Here is a 20345-nt window from a genome sequence, read left to right as displayed (position 1 = left end):
TTTATCGTACCACATTTTTCTGAAATTTACACTCGAGCAATATTTTTCATTTGTTCTTTCTACCACTTAAAAATCTTCATCTTTCTTCATCAGCTCCTCAATCATTACAGTTTCTCACAAATTTGCTTGCACAGGCATACTCAAATCGCCTACCCATTTCACTTCAACTTTACATCTCTTAAATTGACATGCCTTCCATAAATTTTCATACACATTCCTATATTTTACATTAGGTTAAGACAAAACCCAGTATTAATAGAACCAAGCAATTCGATTCTCATCACACATAATTTTCACTCTCATGCAATCATATGCTTTTTCCCCCATCACATTTTCATGCAATAACTGCTCACGCATATGCATCACATTCATTGCAAACACACAGACACAGGAGGATTCACCCAGTTGAACTCTCTTGCATCCTAGCTTACTTGATCCTTACCTTACATACCCTTGCTACATACCCTTCTACAACGCATTCAGTACACTTGGAATGTTGCTCTTTGCACATCCTCGCATAATGCCCGTCCTTACGACAATTGCCACAAATCACATTTGTACGATTACTCTGACATCCCCTTGCTCCCGGTCATGCTACACCGATATCACTAAACCACTTTCTCTTTCTTTCACTCACTAATACGATGCCCTTTCTCACTACACCCAAAACATGCACATAATGCTCATCTCACTTATTCTTCTTTACTTTCCCTCACCTCTAACATTTTCTTAACAGTTAAAACTACTTGACCAACCTTGCTGAGCACTAGCACTATTGTTTCTTAAACCTATTTCCTTGTTTAAACCCTCCATTTGCCCTTACAGGTATTCTTATATTACTCACCCTAAAGTTCCTATATACTAAACTATGAGCTATCCTCATTGGCCCTCTCAAAATGGCTTCTCTAAAACTCCCATATTCTAGCACACTTTCGTCCATTCCAGTTCTTGCACTCACAGTTTTACTTTCTTTCATACACCTTTTCACTTTATAATTCTCAAATATTTCTTAAGATATTATCCTCCTCATTTTCTCCCTTTGTTTCAAATTAACAAACTCATGTATATCAAGTATAGTACCTATAAACTTCATTATCAATTCCTTATTCTCATGTATAACCATTCATCCCCCTATTTCATCCATGCTAATGTTTCTAAACAACATACATACATAGATACAAATTTAGCTACATTCATTTGGGCCTCGTCAAACATATTTCTACGCCTCTACCTAACACTTACTTTCATATGTTTTACCTGTTCAATTATTCTACTTTCCACAATTCCATAATCCAACATCACTTACATTCTTTATCATCCCATACATAGTTAACAAATATCCTGTCAGATACTTGCCTAGTTCTTGGGCCTAATTTCTTTTACTATTGCGTTACTTATCTTGACAATTCCTTACATATTCTTGGAAAAAATCACATACATTCCTACTGCTATATTCTCTCTAATATTCATTTGTCTTATACACTTTTTCACATCAGCTCTCACTAGCATCATTACGCAATTTATTCTTGTTTCATAGCTAGATTTGAAGGTATATTTTTTATGGCTTTGCTGAGCATTGATATTTATAAAATGTTTCAAAACAGGTAAGGCCAGGTGAAAAAATACCCGTAGATGGTCGTGTGATGTCGGGCGATAGCATGGCGGATGAGTCCCTCATCACCGGGGAATCGATGCCTGTAGCTAAGAAACCTGGCGCACAGGTAATAGGTGGCTCAATCAACCAAAATGGACTTCTTATGGTCAAGGCTACCCACATTGGTCAGGATACAACTTTGTCCCAGGTTTGTTACTTTTTTATTGAGAAAAGTCCTGTATTTTAAGTTTAATCATTTTTTCAGCTAAAAGTATTGCTTCCTTTTGTTTGTTGAATTTGACAAATTAGAGTAATTTTTCATAATTTTTTGGCTTAACTACCTGTGTTAAATTGAACATTCCTTAACATTGGAGAAAGTATTAAAGTGGCATATACATTATGAATGACTGAACTTGAGAACTGATACATGCCATCAAAATATTAACAGGACTAAGCATGCTAATACAATCTACTGTAGCTTTGCACTTGTTCAACCTGAGTATAACCCTCTTTTTTAACTTTTGCTTTACAATGGTAAGATATTACCCGAGAACAGTGTTGTTGGTAGGAGGAGTCTTCCTCTAATGAGTATTTCTCACTACAAGAAATTTGAAATCACAATTTTGAACAATTAGTTATCACATCTTTGGGTTTATTAAGGAATCAATAGCCAAGTGTTGGATGAAAATTACTTATTTCTTTGAACCTCTCCTGATGTTCATGTTGATGTTGTCAAGTTGGCACTTTCAGTAAATAGTCTTTTCTACAGTATTTGTTTGAAAGTATAGAAATAATCGATTTTAGTCTAAAAATGTTGATTCCTTGATTTAAACTTTAATATGTCTATTTTTTTTTTTATTTCCTTGTCTTGTTAAACTACCTAATGATAATGATAGTGTACTGTATTTCCACTAATGGTGTTTACTCTAAAAGGATGACTGTATAGCCAATGGTAAATACCAGCCTCCATAAATCTTGCCAAAGAATGTTTACTACATACTTCACTGTGATTGTCATATGCTGGGAGGGGATGACAATAAAAACCTTTTCAATTTTGTAGAACCTTCCAAGTTGAACCAGAGCATGAACAGAAATTATTGGTAGAATTATTAATTCACCCATAATATAAATCTTTCATTCATGTTAAAAGAAAAACTTATTTTTAAAGTAATTTAAAAATTATAAAGATTATTAAATATCTACAAACAATTTAGGCTTATTACACAAGAGCAGTAATATATAGGCTAGTGCATTGTACTGTATATGGAAAGCGCTGTAAATTATATCCATAAAAGAAGGAATTTGCAATATTATAATTGCTACTGTATTTCAGATCGTCAAATTGGTAGAAGAAGCACAAACATCCAAAGCTCCAATTCAACAGCTTGCAGACAAAATAGCTGGTTATTTTGTCCCAATGGTTGTGATAGTTTCAACTCTTACTCTCATCTCTTGGATAATAATTGGTTTTGTGGACATGACTCTTGTAGAACCAGAACATGAATTAAAGGTACAGTATAGTTTGTTAAATGTATTGTCATCTTCCTTTAAATTATGTTCATTATTTAGATTTATTTTTGTAAATTCCCTTTTTTTTCATTACTGTACTTGAAAATAACTTTGCCATCAAGTATTTTTCCTTTTAAGTAGTTAACTAAAATGTATTAAAACATTGACAAAAATATGGAAATTATAATTTTCTGTTTATAGAATTTCTTGATAATTTTGTAATATTTATGTATAAAAATTAATTGTTTGCATAGTACTGTATTATGTGTAGTTTTTTTTTTTTTCCTGGAATAGATTTGGTTTGTTTAATAAGGCCCATTATTTGTAACTTGCCTGATCCTCCATAAAATAGTGTCCAGGTGCATCATAAAAAAGTAAAAGATAACATCCCTGCTCAACTAGACTCATTGTTTCGAGGTGTGCATTCCCTCTATTCAGCACGATAGCATGATATGCATCCCTCATGGCTACAAGGTTAACCCTTGCCCATGTCTTGGTGGCCCGGGGCCAAGACATCGGGAACAATAGAGATCTCTTGCTTATATGAATTGAAGCCTCCCTTCCTCCAATTTGTAAGGAACCCTTATATACACCTGTGATGCTTCTCTTAAGGACCTCATCAGTAAATAGGTGTGTTTATTACCATTGGCTTTATATAAGAAGGGGCATGATCTCCACATCTTGATATATGTTGTCATCTACACGGAAGCTTGAACATTGATAGGCCTGCTCTTTGCTAAGGACATCCTGTACAGGAACAAGAAAGCTAGTCCTTTCAGTATTATGATTCTTTGCTTTGCTACCCTAGCTCTGCCAGTAGCAAAGGAATATTAGTTTCTTTGCCCCATCATATCCTTAAGTTATCTTGACCACTAGCACCCTCCTGGCTCTTCTTGAGTATAGAGCAGAGGAAAAGGCCAGCCTCCATGAATGCTTTCTCGTTTTGGACCAGGCATGTGCTCATCAAACCCACGAAGGCTCTTACAGGAAGAACTTAACTATGCAACATCTGCATTCATGAGCCTTCTAATAACAATGAAATATCAGCTATTCCAATTTAATTTGGGGCCTCGTTGTGGCCTCCATTAGCAGCTGGTCAAGTTGTGATATAGGATGGGTAGGGATTTATAGGAGGGAAAATGAGGAACCCAAAGTGACATGGATCATACTGTTGTCAGTAGGGTAGAGGCCCATAACCCTTCAACAAATGCCTACTATTGTTTTACTTCTGGGTCTTAGAACATGAATGCCTCACAAACCTTTCCCTATCAAATCCTTTTTGAGGCTTCATTCAATAACAGGTTCTTTCCTTCTTGAGGGACACGGGTCTCGACAGCTCATCCTCAATGCCTATTCAGGCAACTTATGATTATTAATGTTTCTTTTTTGAAAAAGCAATGGTTTGATTATACAGTACAAGATTTTTTCAATATGCAACCCATTAATTTAAGGGAATTCTCCTGCTTCTCCTTCTCATCACTTCGTTTTTTAATCACCAGTAGAAGCTTAGTGAAATGAGGCACAAACTCTTAAAACAGATCATTATCAACCGTTTGAGCTAGGTTCATGTGTTTTGACTTTTTATGATGCGACTGGACACCATTTCATGGCAAACAAAGCAATTTATAATCAGTGGGTTTTTCTATTTATAAAGAATTGTTTTTGTATTGTCAAAACATTACATTCATAGGTAAAATTGCCCCTTAACATTCGCGAAGATTAGGTAACATAGATACAATCGTATGTAAAAAGTATATGAGTGTGTTGCTATCCTTCACTATTTTTGTATATAACTGAGTAAAAAAAAAAACTTTTGTTATAGCGTAGACAGAAAAAAAACTAGAACAATCTTGTTCATAGCTCTGTTACAGCAGATACAGGACAGCATTCATTTACGTTACAGCAAATACTGGACAGCATTCCAATTTACATAACAGCCAATACAGGACAGCATTCCAATTTACATAGCAGCAAATACAGGAAAGCATTTCCATTTACATAACAGCAAATACAGGACAGCATTCCCATTTGCATAACAATAAATACAAGGAAGCTATCATTAGGCTCTTTTGTAATTGTAAATACTATTATTTTTATTCTTATTCTGTTACATAAAATTCTAACAATGACATAAAATGCTCTGTTACAATGTAGCCTAAGTTGAGGAGACTGATACTGTTATATAAAGTGGTCTCACTAATGTGGACTAATTGGAAGTTTCAACTGATTCAGGTCTCACTAATCTGGGCTAATTGGAAGTTTCAACTAATTCAGACCGTCAAGTTTCTTTCCGTACATTTCTAGAAAGAATTAAGATTACAAAGACTTTATTTTAATGATTTACTTCAAAATGTGTCTTTTGCACAGAAATTTTATTTGGATAAATTTAGGTAATCAAAATGCTTTCACAGGTACAAGAAGGATTTTCCCATTTGGAAATTGTGCTCGAGTTTGCCTTCCGATGTGCTATAACTGTTTTAGCAATTGCCTGTCCATGTGCCTTAGGGTTAGCTACCCCCACTGCAGTCATGGTTGGCACAGGAGTTGGAGCTACAAATGGTATCCTTATCAAGGGTGCAGAACCTCTTGAAAATGCCCACAAGGTATGATTTTGCTGATTCTCGTCTAGTTCTGAACAAAAGCTTAAATGGATTACAAATTAAATTTGATATTTACATGCATTTCATGTATATCAATATTGGTCTTAATGAAGGAAGTAGATTTCCATAAAAAGTCAAAATTAATTCAATCTTGATTGTATTAGTATTAAAGTTTAATTATTATTGTGATTTATTTATTGTAATGTTTTTCTATGTATTTTTATTAATCAGGTCAAGGCTGTCGTCTTTGATAAGACTGGTACAATTACTCATGGTACTCCAACTTTAGCAAAGATGAGCCTTTTTGTAAATGAAACAGTATGTAGCATGGCTCAGTTTCTTGCTATTGTTGGCAGAGCTGAAAACAACAGTGAGCATCCAATTGCAAGCGGTCAGTGTTGAATCTTCTCATTTGTTTCTTATTCAGTGTGATCATACTTTTAATTGTCATTTCATTCAAGATAGTATTGCAGTATCTAAGGATGGATAGCGACGATCAATATTTTAGGGGATTCTGATTTTTGCATACATGCTATTATTTCAATTAAACTTCCTGGAATTCATATGCTATTATATTTTTTTGTAAAACTTCAATTAAAGAAAGTAATAAATTTTTGACATGCTTTATGTAAAATCCTTTGGTTCCGACAGAAAAGTCACTGGCTAATTGAGTGATAATATAAGTAATGTATCCTTCCAGCTACTGTCATCTCTATTTCTCATTCATACTGTATATCGGAACCCTCCCTGTAGAAGAAATTTGATAGCTCTGAGACAAAGTAAAATAACTGTTTACTGTATTTGATCAAGGAATAGCATTAAAACTGGTATTTAAGCTTTCGGGTCTTAGAAGTTACATAGGGTTTAACTGTATGACAGTTACAGTATTTGATAATTTATGCACCTAGTGACACTTAAGTTTATAAACAATTGACTACTATAGTTTGACTTTGGACTATTACCAGTGATTTTTAACATTAATATGTATATTTTACCCTCAGCCATCTCCAAATTCTGCCGCCAAGCCCTCGGTAACCTCAGTGGTCAGTGTGAGGATTTCAAAGCGGTTTCTGGTTTTGGGCTTCAGTGTACTGTTTCAGGGATAGAGAGCCTCCTAGAAGCTGCAAAATCATCAGAGCTGTTACTAAATGCAAAAAATCTTACTATTAATTACATCAATGAATATGGGTAAGTTATGTACAGCACCTGTGCATTCCTGCAGCAGCAGACACTCAAGGTGGGAAATGTATTGTAGGACACACTAAACAATCTCCTTAATTGTATTGGCTCTATGGTATGCCACAAAATTGCCTCAAACTCTTCAGTCCCTCACGAATGAAAGAAAGGAAATCGCTGTTACCTGGTATTACTGCACTTGCATAGTCAGATGCATCTGTCTTGTGAAGCTTTAGCTCTTTTTAATTGTGCATCTGAGGATGAGTTATATACTTTTGAAAAGAAATCTTCATTTTCCACAAATTACCTTATTCAATCTCCATTTCATTCAGTTTGTTTAATTTACTATGTTTTTATTTTCCTTTCTGGTACAGTATATTCCTGTGACTACTGAGAAAATAAGATAAGCAACAGCTTTCTTACGTGTTCAAAGGGGAAGAAAAGTTACTGATGTTTAGATTAAAGTGTCTTTTTAAGCATGGAATTACTGTATTGTATTCTGTTTCAGTTTTGGTGATTTTTTATCTTACTGATGCTGGTAAATACTACAGAGCCAGTTAATGACATTTAAACTAGTTAGTATCCTCTTTTTGCAAAATTTACTGTTAACTTTGGATTTTGCTTATCTTTTTTAAAGTATCCAAATCCTAATCAGTAACTAACCAAAATACCCTTATTATATACTATTACTGTGCTCTCATAAATTTTTTTTTACAGAGTCACGAAGTCAAATTTTAAGATCAACCAAAGGATTGATTCTTAAATGACGTGAAAATAGAAGCAAGGCAAAACTAAAGATCTTGGACATCCAAGTTTGAAGATATAAAAGGCAAATAATAAAAAGTAAAAGGCAGAAGCTACTAAGAACCTGAAGTACAATCTAAACATTGCCATACTAGGTGTATTTGTAAATAATAACCCATACAGGGAAACCATGGGTGTAAAGTAGCTTGCAATAATTCAGTGGAATAATTCTCTTATCTGATGCGATGGAGTGTTATTTTGTATATTTGCTAGATATCACAGTGCTTCAAAAGATTTTCACTAATTAACTAATTCAGAGAATATTGCTGTTTTTTTCATTATGCTTGTTATTTTGTCTATTTTAACTATTGATTTTGTCATTTTTACAGGCTAACAGAGTTTTCTGGGGAATCGAGGCAAAAACGAGAAAATATGTTCGTGATAGGAGATGTTTTGGTGGATTACACAGATGCGCCAAGTGTGCCCAGGATGGAGAACATAAATGCCTTTATTGCAAATACTGCGGAGGGTGAAGAATGCAAGGAACCCTACAAGGTAAATATTTTCTATTTTTTCTATTCTTTAGGTTTTTTCCTTCTCTATGTAGATGTATAGTTTTTGTATTTTTTAACCTTATCACCCTTACTATTTCCTTAATGGTAAACAGGGCATCACATACAGGTAGTTATTGCTCCTTTCTTCTAACAAACAACTCTCAATTTTTTCATATTGCATTCATTCAAAAACTTGCTGCAGTACAATATGTGTTTCTTGGCTAGAATGAAATACAACTGTTTACAATTCAAGAAAATTACTTGCCATCGGAAGAACTTTTCAATCACATTTCTTAAAAGTAAATCCAATCATGTGCCACAATGCCTAATGACGGCTAACAGAATTGTAAGTCACTTCAATTTGAATTTAACTCCTTATACCACTAGAATTTTCCCTTACTTGGGATAGTGTCTAAAGTATGTATCTGTATGTACTTATGCTTTATATTGAAAAGTTAGGCATATACCCATAAACACCATCAGCAGTATACAATAGAACATTTGATCTAAAATCCAAATAGTAGCTTTTATACAGATGGATCCAAATCTTAGTTTGGTGCAGGATTTGTTGCATTATCATTTAATATATTGAACCAGTTTTCTTTACCTGATAATGTTTTGCATTATTTCTACGAACTTCCCCTGGTGTTCATGTTGCTTTTTCTCCGGAAGTTCAGTTTAATCGACATTTACCTGTAAAATTTAAGAATTTAAAGATTTTCCCCATTTCTTTCCCTTCAATAAACACCTCTTTGATGTCTCACAGAATTATGATACAGGAGAGGGGGTTCCCAGCCCTCTCGGGGGAGGATGGGCTGTGGCACCCTAGCAGTACCAGCCGAACTCGGTTGAGTCCTTGTCAGGCTGGGAGGAACGTAGAGAGGAAAGGTGCCCTTTTTTGTTTCATTTGTTTGATGTCGGCTACTCCCCAAAATTGGGGGAAGTGCCTTGGTATATGTATGTTAATAAACACATGCCCTTAGTTAAGGAATGGAATAAAACATTTTAGCAGTAAGTGGTAAGAAGCCCAGAACTGCCATCCCAGGTATTCTTTGTTCCTTCAGTTTCTCAGTCATGCTGATGTAGTTTGGATGCTCTCCAGATTGTATGCTTATTACTGCGCATTAAGATGTCTCCCCCTGCTTTTGTTAGCAATTATATATTGAATTGAATTCAGGTTGGAGGAAGGACTCTAAGGTTAAGTTTCCAAATATTGTATGGAGTGCGGCCACTTGGGTTAATTTTTGTAGGAATCTTTCTTTGGAGAGGATTTGGGCAGCAGCCCAGTGCACACCAAATCAATTTTCACCTAGCATCATTTAAAGGAAGATTGCTGAGTGTTAGTTCCTATGGTAGCTGCAGGTGATGTTCTAATTTAAATAGCTATTGTGCTTGTGCACATAGGGTAATTTGGTATTGATTATGGTTTCTTAGAGTTTGTATGGTTTCGTCTACCATCATGGCAATTATATGCTTAGTTTTGCATTGCAAAAGGATGAGAAGGGGTCCCTTTCTTTTGGTTGAAAATCAATAAGATAAGGAATTTGAGGTGAGCTTTATCGGGTTGGTTGGTGCACTTAATGGTTTAATCATTTGTCTGTTTAATCTCACTTCCTGATATACCCACCTCCTTTAAAGTGCGGGATTCATCAGCCAGGTGAGCTTCATTGAGATAAAATTAATTTGATTAATAAAATTTACAATTTCATTATTCGCCTGATGTTCACCTAATGGACATCCCTTGCCACCTCCCCACTGATTAGTCATGGCAAGAGGATTAATTATTTGGGTAGTCTTTGTATACTGAAACATGCCCACACCTCATTTGGTTGCCATAGAACACCACAATTGATAAATCATATCATATTATCATAGGGGGTAAGACAATTAGAGTGAGGGAGGATGAACATTTTATTTGATTTTTTAAGGATAAATGTCAATATGAATCTGGCTTGAAGAGGAAGCCTGCTGAACCATAAGTAAGTATTGAAATAGTAAACTTTATTAATAAGAATTGTTTCCTTTGATTTCTACAATCAGTTTTGTTCCCCTTTCAAGAAAAGTTTTTAGGACCATATTACACTTAGTGAAGTTAACACTTTATTTATGCTAGTCTTTGTAATGATATTCTTTTTTTTTTTTTTTTTTTTCATCTCAGGTGTTTATCGGTAACAGAGATTGGATGAACCAGAACAAGGTTTTTGTACCAAAAAATGTTGATGATCAAATGAGAGAGCAAGAAGAATTGGGACGTACTGCTATCTTAGCAGCTATCAATGGTATGTGGCTTTTCATTTCTAATTGTAATTTCGTACCTATATGTGAAGTGTAATGAAAATAATATTAATTAAAATTTGTTACTCATTAATTTACTATTATAAATTGAAAATAAAAGAAAATGTGTAAGCTTACAGCATTGAATGTTTTTCCGTATTATATGCAATTTGCTTACTTGAGGTTAAATGTAGGTGTTCAATATTTTTCTGGTTATTATTATCTTTGTTTTCAGGCAAGTTAATAGGAATGATGGCAGTAGCAGACACTGTAAAGCCAGAGGCAGCCTTAGCAGTCTATTCTCTCAAAAAGAGGGGCTTAGATGTTATTTTGTTAACAGGTGATAATCAGAAAACAGCTGCTGCTATTGCTAAACAAGTTGGCATCACAAGAGTTTTTGCAGAAGTCCTTCCATCACATAAAGTTAGTAATAGTTTAGTCGTATCTTCATACTTAGGTGACATTTTTTCATGGTGATTTGTATCTACTGCATATATTTTTCATACTATTTTTATGTAACACGCAAGAAGTAGCTTAACAAATTTTCTCACATTTTTTGTAGGTTAAAAAAGTTAAACAACTTCAAGAATTGGGCATGAAAGTGGCAATGGTTGGCGATGGAGTTAATGATTCCCCAGCCTTAGCTCAAGCAGATGTTGGCATTGCTATTTCCTCGGGAACTGATGTTGCTGTTGAAGCTGCAGATGTAGTTCTAATAAGGGTATGGTATATGTTTTTTTAATCAGCTTAGTTTCTATTTTGGTTTTCATTTCAAGGAATTTTTGTGCGAGATGTTGGAAAAAGTATACCATACATTTCCTTGATTACTCTTATATTTATTTAGAATTTAAAGACGTATATGGTAACTTGGCAGATTTGGCAGAGGACTAGAATTTCCTCAGTGGTGTTAAATAATACAATACTTTTGCTTTCTTTGAATAAAATACCACAAACAAAACTATAAACTAATTTTAGAAATGGAAATTGAATGATATAGAATTTGAAAATAAGATAAACTAAACAATAGGAAATATTGTTTATTACAAGAAATGGAAAACTCCTGATAACTGTGGGAGGTTTAGCTGCATTCATAGTACTGTATAGAAATAAGAAGTCTTATTATAATTTAATTTTTGTGTTGTCTTACATACTAGGACAAGTCACATTTTCTATAATTTTAACCTTTTTCTTCTTTTTTTAGAATGATCTCATTGATGTTGTGGCTTGCCTTGACCTCTCCAAGAAGACAGTTAGAAGAATACATTATAACTTTGTATTTGCTTCTGTATATAATATAGTGGGGATTCCTGTAGCCGCTGGTGTTTTCAGACCTCTAGGTTTTGTGTTGATTGTAAGTTGAATTTTATTAATTTTCCTGAAATATAAGTACCGTAAGTAGATTATAAATTAATGCCATGAATGACTATATAGGCTACCTCAGATTTGTTTTGCAACGTAAATTGTCAATATAAAAAGTTTCATGGAAGTAATTTTGATGACATATTGATATCAGTTTTAAAATCAGCATTTGTGTGAATTTCATGAATTATTTCATTTATGATAATTCAATTTTTTAATTTGACATCCAGAAAATAGAGCAAGATTTTCCACCGCATGATTGCTGGCTTGTTTATATTATAATTTTTCATTGTAGCCATGGATGGGATCAGCTGCAATGGCTTTGAGTTCTGTATCTGTGGTGGTGTCATCGTTATTATTGAAACTGTAAGGAACATTTCTTTTGTATTCTCTTCTCTTTTTTTATTTATTTCCAACGCATGTAGAATCCAAGCTATTTTCTTTTTAAGTAAGAAAGGTTTTTTCATCATTAAAGGATACTAGATTTTTTAAATTTTGTTGTTGTATTAAAAAGATTACCACTTCATGGTATTTCACCTAAACAATATCTGGCAAGAACACTTGAGTCTAAATGAACTTACAAAGTGTGTTTTTACATACAAAATTATGTTATTCCAATGAAACTACCCAGTATTTATTATGCTGTATACTTCAAGACTCATGCTTGATCGACCTATAGATTAAAAAATAGTGTTATATAGTGGATTTTGTTAGTCAATCCTCCATTCAGTGATGTTCTGCTGTTTGTTTACTTCCCTTTGTTCCTGCACTAGGTAAGGAAGTCTTTTTAGTAGTTGAAGGACCAGTACCTACATTAATGCCAGGAGTTAAAATTTGAGATGAGGTAGTGGCCAAACATATACGAGGCTGATCCCCACTGCCATTCAACAGTGTCTTGGCTCCAGCTGAAGCTTTTAAAGACAAATTTGGGAATTGTGACATGATCATCAGGAACCGTCCAATATGCCACATTACATATTATTAATAAATCTATATAAGTTTGCTCATTATTGCTTACTTCAGCAGGCAGAGGGATATCGGAATCCAGTGCTAGTACTGTATACTGTAGAGCTGACCTGATCACAGAAATACGAACAATCTCTCTTCCAACGTAATCAACTAGATTAGTCTTTTCTGGCTTTTCCCTGGAATCAAAAGACACTTTTTTGCATGACTCGAATCTTTTATGGGAACCGATATGAGCTGAAAATAATCCTTCTGAAGAGGAACTAAGAAGCAACTACTTTCTTCTCAACAATTATTCATATAACAGTTTTGCCCCAAGCATGTGATACAAAGTGAATTAGGATCATTCATCGCCCAGCAATAGATCTCTTGGACAGTTCTCACAAGAAGACATAGAGAAGCCAGAAGATATCCCCCTTTTAATCTATAATAATTGTCTGTTTTTTGTTGAACTTCCTAAAACATAAAATCACAATCTGGAGTGCAGACAAAACTGTGCAATTTAACCTATCGTCAAGAGAACTGATAGTCAAAGGGATAGGACTTACCCACGCAATGGTATTATCATACACCATTATATAACCCCAATAAATCAATAGAGGGGCAGGGCTATTACGAAGAAAGAAAACAGGAAATATTTAGTTGTAGAGTGGACATCAACATTTAACCAGCTTCGATAAAGAACCAGTGTGAAGTGCTTTTTAGAAAACCAATGATGATTCAATCTTATTTTTTTTTTTGCACTATATTAAGGCTTCTTCGAGTTATTTTGTGGATTTCCTAAAGTCATGTTTACTTCATTTGTCCCTTTACATCTGCTTTTAACATAAAAGATATATATAAAAAATGATTGACCAACAAATTTGAATAAAAGTTACTACTTCCTTTATGTTTTCAGCTATCGCAAACCAACAAGAGAGTCTCTCTCTACGTTGGACTTCCATAAAGCGCAGGAGTCTCGTCTAGCAGGTTTAGACGATGAGGATAATATTTCAATTCATCGTGGCCTTGATGATATTCCTGCACCAAACACGCCTTCATCTGCATTATCAAGGTACAAAATTAAGTTTGCATGCTAATCAGATACGCTTTTATTAAATTTCTTTTTAAATATAATAGAGGGGACTTCTCAGTTTTTGTTAAAGAGTCCTAGAATATTCAAATCCAAAATTATGCAAATTTCAGTTTAAAAGTGAATATTTCTTATCATTATATTGTTTATATAGTTTTATATTGCAAATATCAAATTAGTTTCAATTATTTTGCTTTATCAGACTTAAATTGTATTGCCTTTGAAGGTACAGGTATACCTCTCATTTTCTAGTCACTACTTTATAGTATATATATTTGCTTGTTTATTATCAAGTAAGTCAAATTGTTTAAATGCACTGGGAGATTTAGACTTGTTTGTGATAATGTTTTTATAACAATATTTATACAAAGACAGGTCCATGTTAAATCTAAATACTAGCATGCCCGTGCAAATTGTGTTTGTTAATAAAGTCCAAGTATTGAGTACATAATTTGTTAATAATTTAGTTTTAAAAGTTATGTGGTAAATATTATTTACACATCATAGATGTTACTTTTTCATTGCTTATGATTCTTTGCCTTGCTGCAAGCTTCACCAGACTTTTGTATATATTTTTCTATGCTTTCTGCAAATTTTTTGTTGTACAACTTTATATTATTGTACACAGCATGTATGTGGGTAGCTGTTTGGCCTATATTCAGGGTTCACTACAAGTAAGCTAGCTTTATATTTTTATGTACAGATGCTTACTGTAATTTGCTAAGTGTAATACAGTGCATTATTAAATTCCTCACTACCCCAAATCTCATAATAGTGGTGTCTTATGATTGTTAAATGGAATTAATAATATAATGTTATAGTTGGTAGTAGTGTTTCTTTTCATCTCATTTTGTATTGCGTTGAGTGGAAAGATGCCTATATTGGTATTAACTGTGGTATACAGAATCTAGTTATCGCTATGTTAAATATTTAGTATTTATTTATATAAATGCAAACTCATCTTATATACAATATATGCTTAAATTTAAAACTGATATTAAAACATGATATATAAATTCGAAAATACTTGCCTACAATTACAGTATATAAATGTGATGTTAGTTGGTATTGAAATAGTACAGTAATCCCTGTATCCACACTAATAGCTCCTATTGGGTTGTGGATATGGTTGAGTAACCTAGGTTAGCCTATTGTAGGCTAATTTAGCCTTCTCTAAATTTAGCCTTCTCTAAATTTTATCAAGCAAAAAAAAATCAATCTCACTCAAAGACTGTGTCACAATAGGCTACTGAAATGAATAGATTGTGTATTCACAGTTGTATATAGATGTATGTTGTATGGTTACTGTATGCATAATGAATACTGTGTTTAAAAGGTAGAATTAATGTTTTACCATTGCACAATGTAAGCACAATTTTATGCAAGCCTGTCCTCTGTTCCATGGGATGCACACCTTACTTTCTGAGTTTGTTTATGTGTCTCCAGTGACCTGCAATTTATCATTTCATTTGCTCTATCATATACTTTATACTGAAGTACTGTACATTACTATTAAAAAGCAAACTGTGTTTTACAATAGATGCATAGGATACTGTAAAGCAGTTGCCAAACATGGATACAGTATATGAATGATTCTCTCTCTTGCTGCTAGTATTACATAGGCTTTACTTTAAAACAAATTCTAAACATGACACACACACACACACTCTCTCTCTCTCTCTCTCTCTCTCTCTCTCTCTCTCTCTCTCTCTCTCTCTCTCTCTCTCTCTCTCTCTCTCTCTCTCTCTCTCTCTCTATACAATGTATAAGAGATAATTAAAGTTTGAGATTAATGGTAATAAACCATCCCTGAAATACAGGACTCCAGATTGTTTTTTAAAGATATTTGAAATATTTCAAAAATAGGATGATTATAAATTATTTGAATTAATAAAAGTTTAAAGATCAATCTCAATTAAAAACCAGGATTCTTCAAGATAATGGTCATCAACCACCAACACTAAGAGCACTCCCTAAACCACTCTCTAAACTAGTTACAAAATTTCGTCAACACCACCATCACTCCCAACACTACCAACAGCCCCTGAATTACTCTCAAAGTAACCTTCAAAAGCTTCTCCAACACCAGTGTCCCCCTTCACATGACACCCACTTCCACCAACAGTTACATGTTTCTTTATATCTTAGTTATGGTGACAAACATCTTTACTATCACTTTACCCTCCCCCACATTGTTGTTGTCACTATCATCATCACTGAAATTCCCCCTCTTACCACTTGGCAAATACTCAATCCTGAATCTGATAGTTACCTCTGCTCTCATAATCAAGTCAGAATCGCCTCTCAGCAACTCGAACCTGATTTTTCTTGGTGTCAGGTTCATGTTGCGACTCCAAAACACACTTTAATTATCCAAGTTCTGCTCGGATATCGAAGGAGAGCTTACAGTTGCATCATCTTGCCTCTCCTGAGAAAATACGAGTTGCTGGTGTGTTCCCTTAGAAGAGTCCTTAGAGCTGTAAAACATTCCTCAAGACATCACTACCATCACTAAAATATCCCAAGTTCTTTATGAAAGGGTTGGTATAAGGCAAATAACAATCTGACTCATATCCAGTCTAAATATACGCACATGTGCTTCCTACTGTTAGGAAAGTCAAGAGAAAATGGCTGACTGAAGCTTTCGGTACGTGCAGCCGATATGTGGGTTGATTTTTCATTCGAGACCCATAGTGATGTATTAGTTCAACTAAGGCTCTTCGACTAGCATAGAGCCCTTTTTTGTTTGGGCATGAAATTCAATTTTTTTTATTATTTGAAAATCTATATTTGGGGATGTACATTGTTCATCGGTCGTCTATGGGGTGAAGATTTTGAGGCCGTATACAACATCCATCAGTTGTCAAAGACTTGAATGGCATAAGTGTCTGGAAAGATTTTTCTACTTAAAAGTGTCCATTATAGTATAATATTAGGTTAATAAAATGGAAAATTGTGATGAAATTACAGCAAGAATGCAGTTTGTGGACCCTGTAGGGGTTGATTCCATTAGAGTACCTCATGTGGTACACTCTAGGTATTACAAAAGGGTAGTTAAGAATCCTGTTGGGCCCTAACTGTAGCTATTTTTAACATTCTTCTTTTCTACTTTAATCTTCACTTCAGGGGTGAACAACTTCTACCTTTAGACTTAAATTTTTATATCTATAAATCCATCTATTTCAGTTGATATGTAGTTTCTGTCTCAACTTTCTTTGTGAAGCAGAAAATACATTATTGAAAAGATATATTGAAAATTTAATATTTTTGTAGTCTTGGGACTAATGTAGTGTAGTTTATAGAAAATTTTAGTTTTGCTTGTTATAAAGAGAATTGACTTTTAAGGATTGATTTTCATTATCAGAAGTTTGTTAATTAGTTGATTCTTTAAAATGTATTGTGTAGACTAAAAGCCTTTCATTCGACAAGTAGAATGCTGATTTTTACATTTGGAAATGCATGAAGAATAAAAAGTAAATAAGGTTTCTATCACAACATTTTATTAGATGCAGAATAAGTCCTTAGTGGACTTCATGATAACTCTGTATACCACAGTTTCATTGGGTGTGGATTTGTTTGCTAATAAAACTATTTTGTTCATTAAGGATTTGTTTGAAAATAGTTTTATTGGGTGTGAATTTGTAATACTAAACCTTGAAACTTGTATGAGGTCTGTGTTGTTTTGCTTTCTTTCAAGTGATGTTTGCCTTTGAAGCATGTGAACTCTGTGATTCAGCTGTGCATGAATTTATTCTGCTTTTGCATGTGTAAAGTAATTTATCCATCAGTCAGCAAGCCATTTGCAGTGGGTACCATATGTGGTTGGATGGAGTCTACACCGGGGGAGTTGTTACTTTTGTGGTGGTTCTTCATATATACTTTTATCGTGCATAAATTTCATAAGTGGAAATTCTCCATGGAAGACACATGAAGGGACAGCTAAGTTAGATGTTTGACATAATCATGAAAACCTAGAGAAGCTAGATACTGTACTCACATAACAGCATTGTTGAGAACCCTTTTAGAGTTTGTCTTGAATTTTTGTGAAAATATGTTTGCTCTAAATATCAGGATACAGAAGTTTAAAAAGAAAATTTTTTATATTTTCTATTTCTATAATCACCTGATTTTCAATATTAAACTTACCCGATAATCATGTAGCTGTCAACTCCGTTGCCCGACAGAATTCTATGGAGGGATACGCCAGCTATCACAATACTAGAAGGGGGTGTACTTACCAGCGCCACCTGTGGCCAGGTACTCAAGTACTTCTTGTTGACACCTCCTCAATTATTCCTCTGTCGTGCTTCTGACAAGACGTTCTGGGATACGCTTATGTTCTTGGAGTATTTTCACGACTTTGGTGAAGTATTTCTCTTTGATTTCGGCTGTCGCTTTACTGGAAACTTCTATTTTAGCTTAGTTAGCTTTTGGAATTAATTTGATTAATTTTGGTGACGAAGAGAGTATGAACTCTCGTTCACCTTTCAATGGCCGACCCTTCCCTTAGACGGAAGTGTTGGTGTCTAAGAGAGTATAGACTCTCTTTCTTAATTTTGCTTAACAAAAGTTATAGATTTATTTTATATCTCTCCGCCTCTTATAGGCCTCTTCGATTAACTTCCTTTTATTATAAACTTATTAAAATTAATTTTTATATTTGTTTATATTCGACCTTCCTAATAGTAGGCGGTCTTTTCTTGGTACCGAAGTTAATTATCGTGAGTCCGTCATTTCGGTTTTACCTGTTAACATATTATGCTATTTTAAGGTCTTTGAAAGAATTTCTTTGATAGTCTCGTACTTTTTCAAAGTTGAACTAACGTTTTGTTTGTCTCGGCAGTTGTTGACGTTCAGAACGTTTCAACTTGCACTCTATCGTTACGATAGAGAAAGAATGTTCACGGTTTCACATTGCAGTAAGAGTAACCGTGTCTAGCGTTTTGTTCATTCTTTCTTAACTTAATGGTTTTGATCCTAATAAGGAACTTTTGGGAAATATTTCAGTTTTTTCCTTTAACAATAATATGTTTTAACGATATATATGATTGGGCTCTTCTCTCAGGTTCTAAGTCAAGAGAGAGAGAGAGAGAGATAGAGACGGAGGGAGAAAGAGGATAAACGTTTCCCTCAAGCCTGCCAGGCGTACGAGTAACGTCGTTATCGTTTTGCTCTTATCCCTAGTCTCTTTAGGGGAAGAAACTAAACGTTTCTAGAGTGATCTAGTGTTTAGTCTCTTTCCAGCCACTGAATTTTCTTTCATTAGATTTTTCTGTTACATTGTAATTCTGTTTTCGCAATTACTAACTTTTGAGAAGGATAGAATTGCGTGTTTCAGGTACAAACCACTTAAAGTTTCGAGTTCAGTGAAATAAGTGCAAACAGAAATCAAAGTGATAAGTGATTGATGTCAGTGTTATGCGTGAGGGTACTTTTGTGCGCGCCAGTCGTCCTCCCAGTCCGGGACCTCTTGCAAGCTCCCAAGCCCAGGGGAGAAGCAATGTCGAAGGGCAAAAGGGTTCGGCAGGCCTTGATCGGCGCACAGAAGTATCCTCGGTGGTTGTGGGCGTGTCTTACCGAGACCGTCACTCCCACCCGCAGACGATTGAGCCCTTATTTTGCTCGTCTGCAGAAGAGATTTAGAGGAGAAAATAAGGCAGAGTAACGCTGGTCTCAGGTCTCTAGACCTCTTAAACGTAAAGTCCAGACCTATGCCAGACGTACGAAGTAAAGTTCATGATGCGTGAGTGTCGTGCTGAGAGTGTTGCACCTCCTCCTCCTCCTGCACCGGTGGTGCACCAACCGCCTGCACCCGTTCAGCCTGTGCTGCACCCGCCTGCACCGGTGGTGCACCAACCGGCTGCACCCGTTCAGCCTGTGCTGCACCCGCCTGCACTCGCTGCACCCAGTCGCAGCACCATCTGCCAGGCGTACGATGTTGTGGACTCTACTACAGTCCATGCAAGCACAGCTTTCGGACCTGTTGCGTGAGTATCGGGCTGAGAGTGTTGCACCTCCACCTGCACCCTTTCAGACTGTGCTCAACCCGCCTGCACTCGCTGCACCCAGTCGCAGCACCATCTGCCAGGCGTACGATGTTGTGGACTCTACTACAGTCCATGCAAGCACAGCTTTCGGACCTGTTATGTGAATGTCGGGCTGAGAGTGTTGCACCTCCACCTGCACCCGTTCAGCCTGTGCTCAACCCGCCTGCACTCGCTGCACCCAGTCGCAGCACCTTCTGCCAGGCGTACGATGTTGAACCTCTTTCTGTGTTCGCTGTTCCCAGTGTTGTTCAGCCTCAGCCTTCTTTAAGGCAACCTTCGGTTTGGGATCAGGAGGTTTACTCCACTCTTCCTCCTCCTCCCCTGGCTGCTCCACCGGTGGTGCAACTCTCGGTGGAAGTACAACCTCTTCCACCTGTGAGTCAGTCTCCTCAGCTGCTGCACCGAGCTCAACCCGTGCACCCTGTTCCTGCACCTCAGACACCTCTGCTT

The 20345-nt window shown here is 35.4% G+C and overlaps 2 protein-coding genes across 5 annotated transcripts in view; both read left to right on the top strand.

Moving 5' to 3' along the window:
• The window catches only part of LOC137646092 (myosin-VIIa-like), a 466088-nt gene that overhangs the window by 214254 nt on the left and 231489 nt on the right, over positions 1–20345 (top strand). The window lies entirely within an intron of this gene.
• The window catches only part of LOC137646091 (copper-transporting ATPase 1-like), a 36096-nt gene that overhangs the window by 858 nt on the left and 14893 nt on the right, over positions 1–20345 (top strand). The window contains exons 2-13 of the mRNA XM_068379280.1: positions 1605–1802; positions 2928–3104; positions 5515–5706; positions 5935–6094; positions 6705–6891; positions 8013–8178; positions 10336–10456; positions 10687–10874; positions 11014–11172; positions 11653–11802; positions 12106–12176; positions 13675–13830. Of these exons, the coding sequence (XP_068235381.1) occupies positions 1605–1802; positions 2928–3104; positions 5515–5706; positions 5935–6094; positions 6705–6891; positions 8013–8178; positions 10336–10456; positions 10687–10874; positions 11014–11172; positions 11653–11802; positions 12106–12176; positions 13675–13830 (1925 nt within the window). The remainder of the gene's footprint in view (positions 1–1604; positions 1803–2927; positions 3105–5514; positions 5707–5934; positions 6095–6704; positions 6892–8012; positions 8179–10335; positions 10457–10686; positions 10875–11013; positions 11173–11652; positions 11803–12105; positions 12177–13674; positions 13831–20345) is intronic.

The sequence above is a fragment of the Palaemon carinicauda genome, chromosome 8 (genome assembly GCF_036898095.1).
Source record: "Palaemon carinicauda isolate YSFRI2023 chromosome 8, ASM3689809v2, whole genome shotgun sequence".
NCBI lineage: Eukaryota > Metazoa > Arthropoda > Malacostraca > Decapoda > Palaemonidae > Palaemon > Palaemon carinicauda.
The sequence above is the reverse complement of the archived record's forward strand: the minus strand, read 5'-3'. Positions and strand labels throughout refer to the sequence as shown.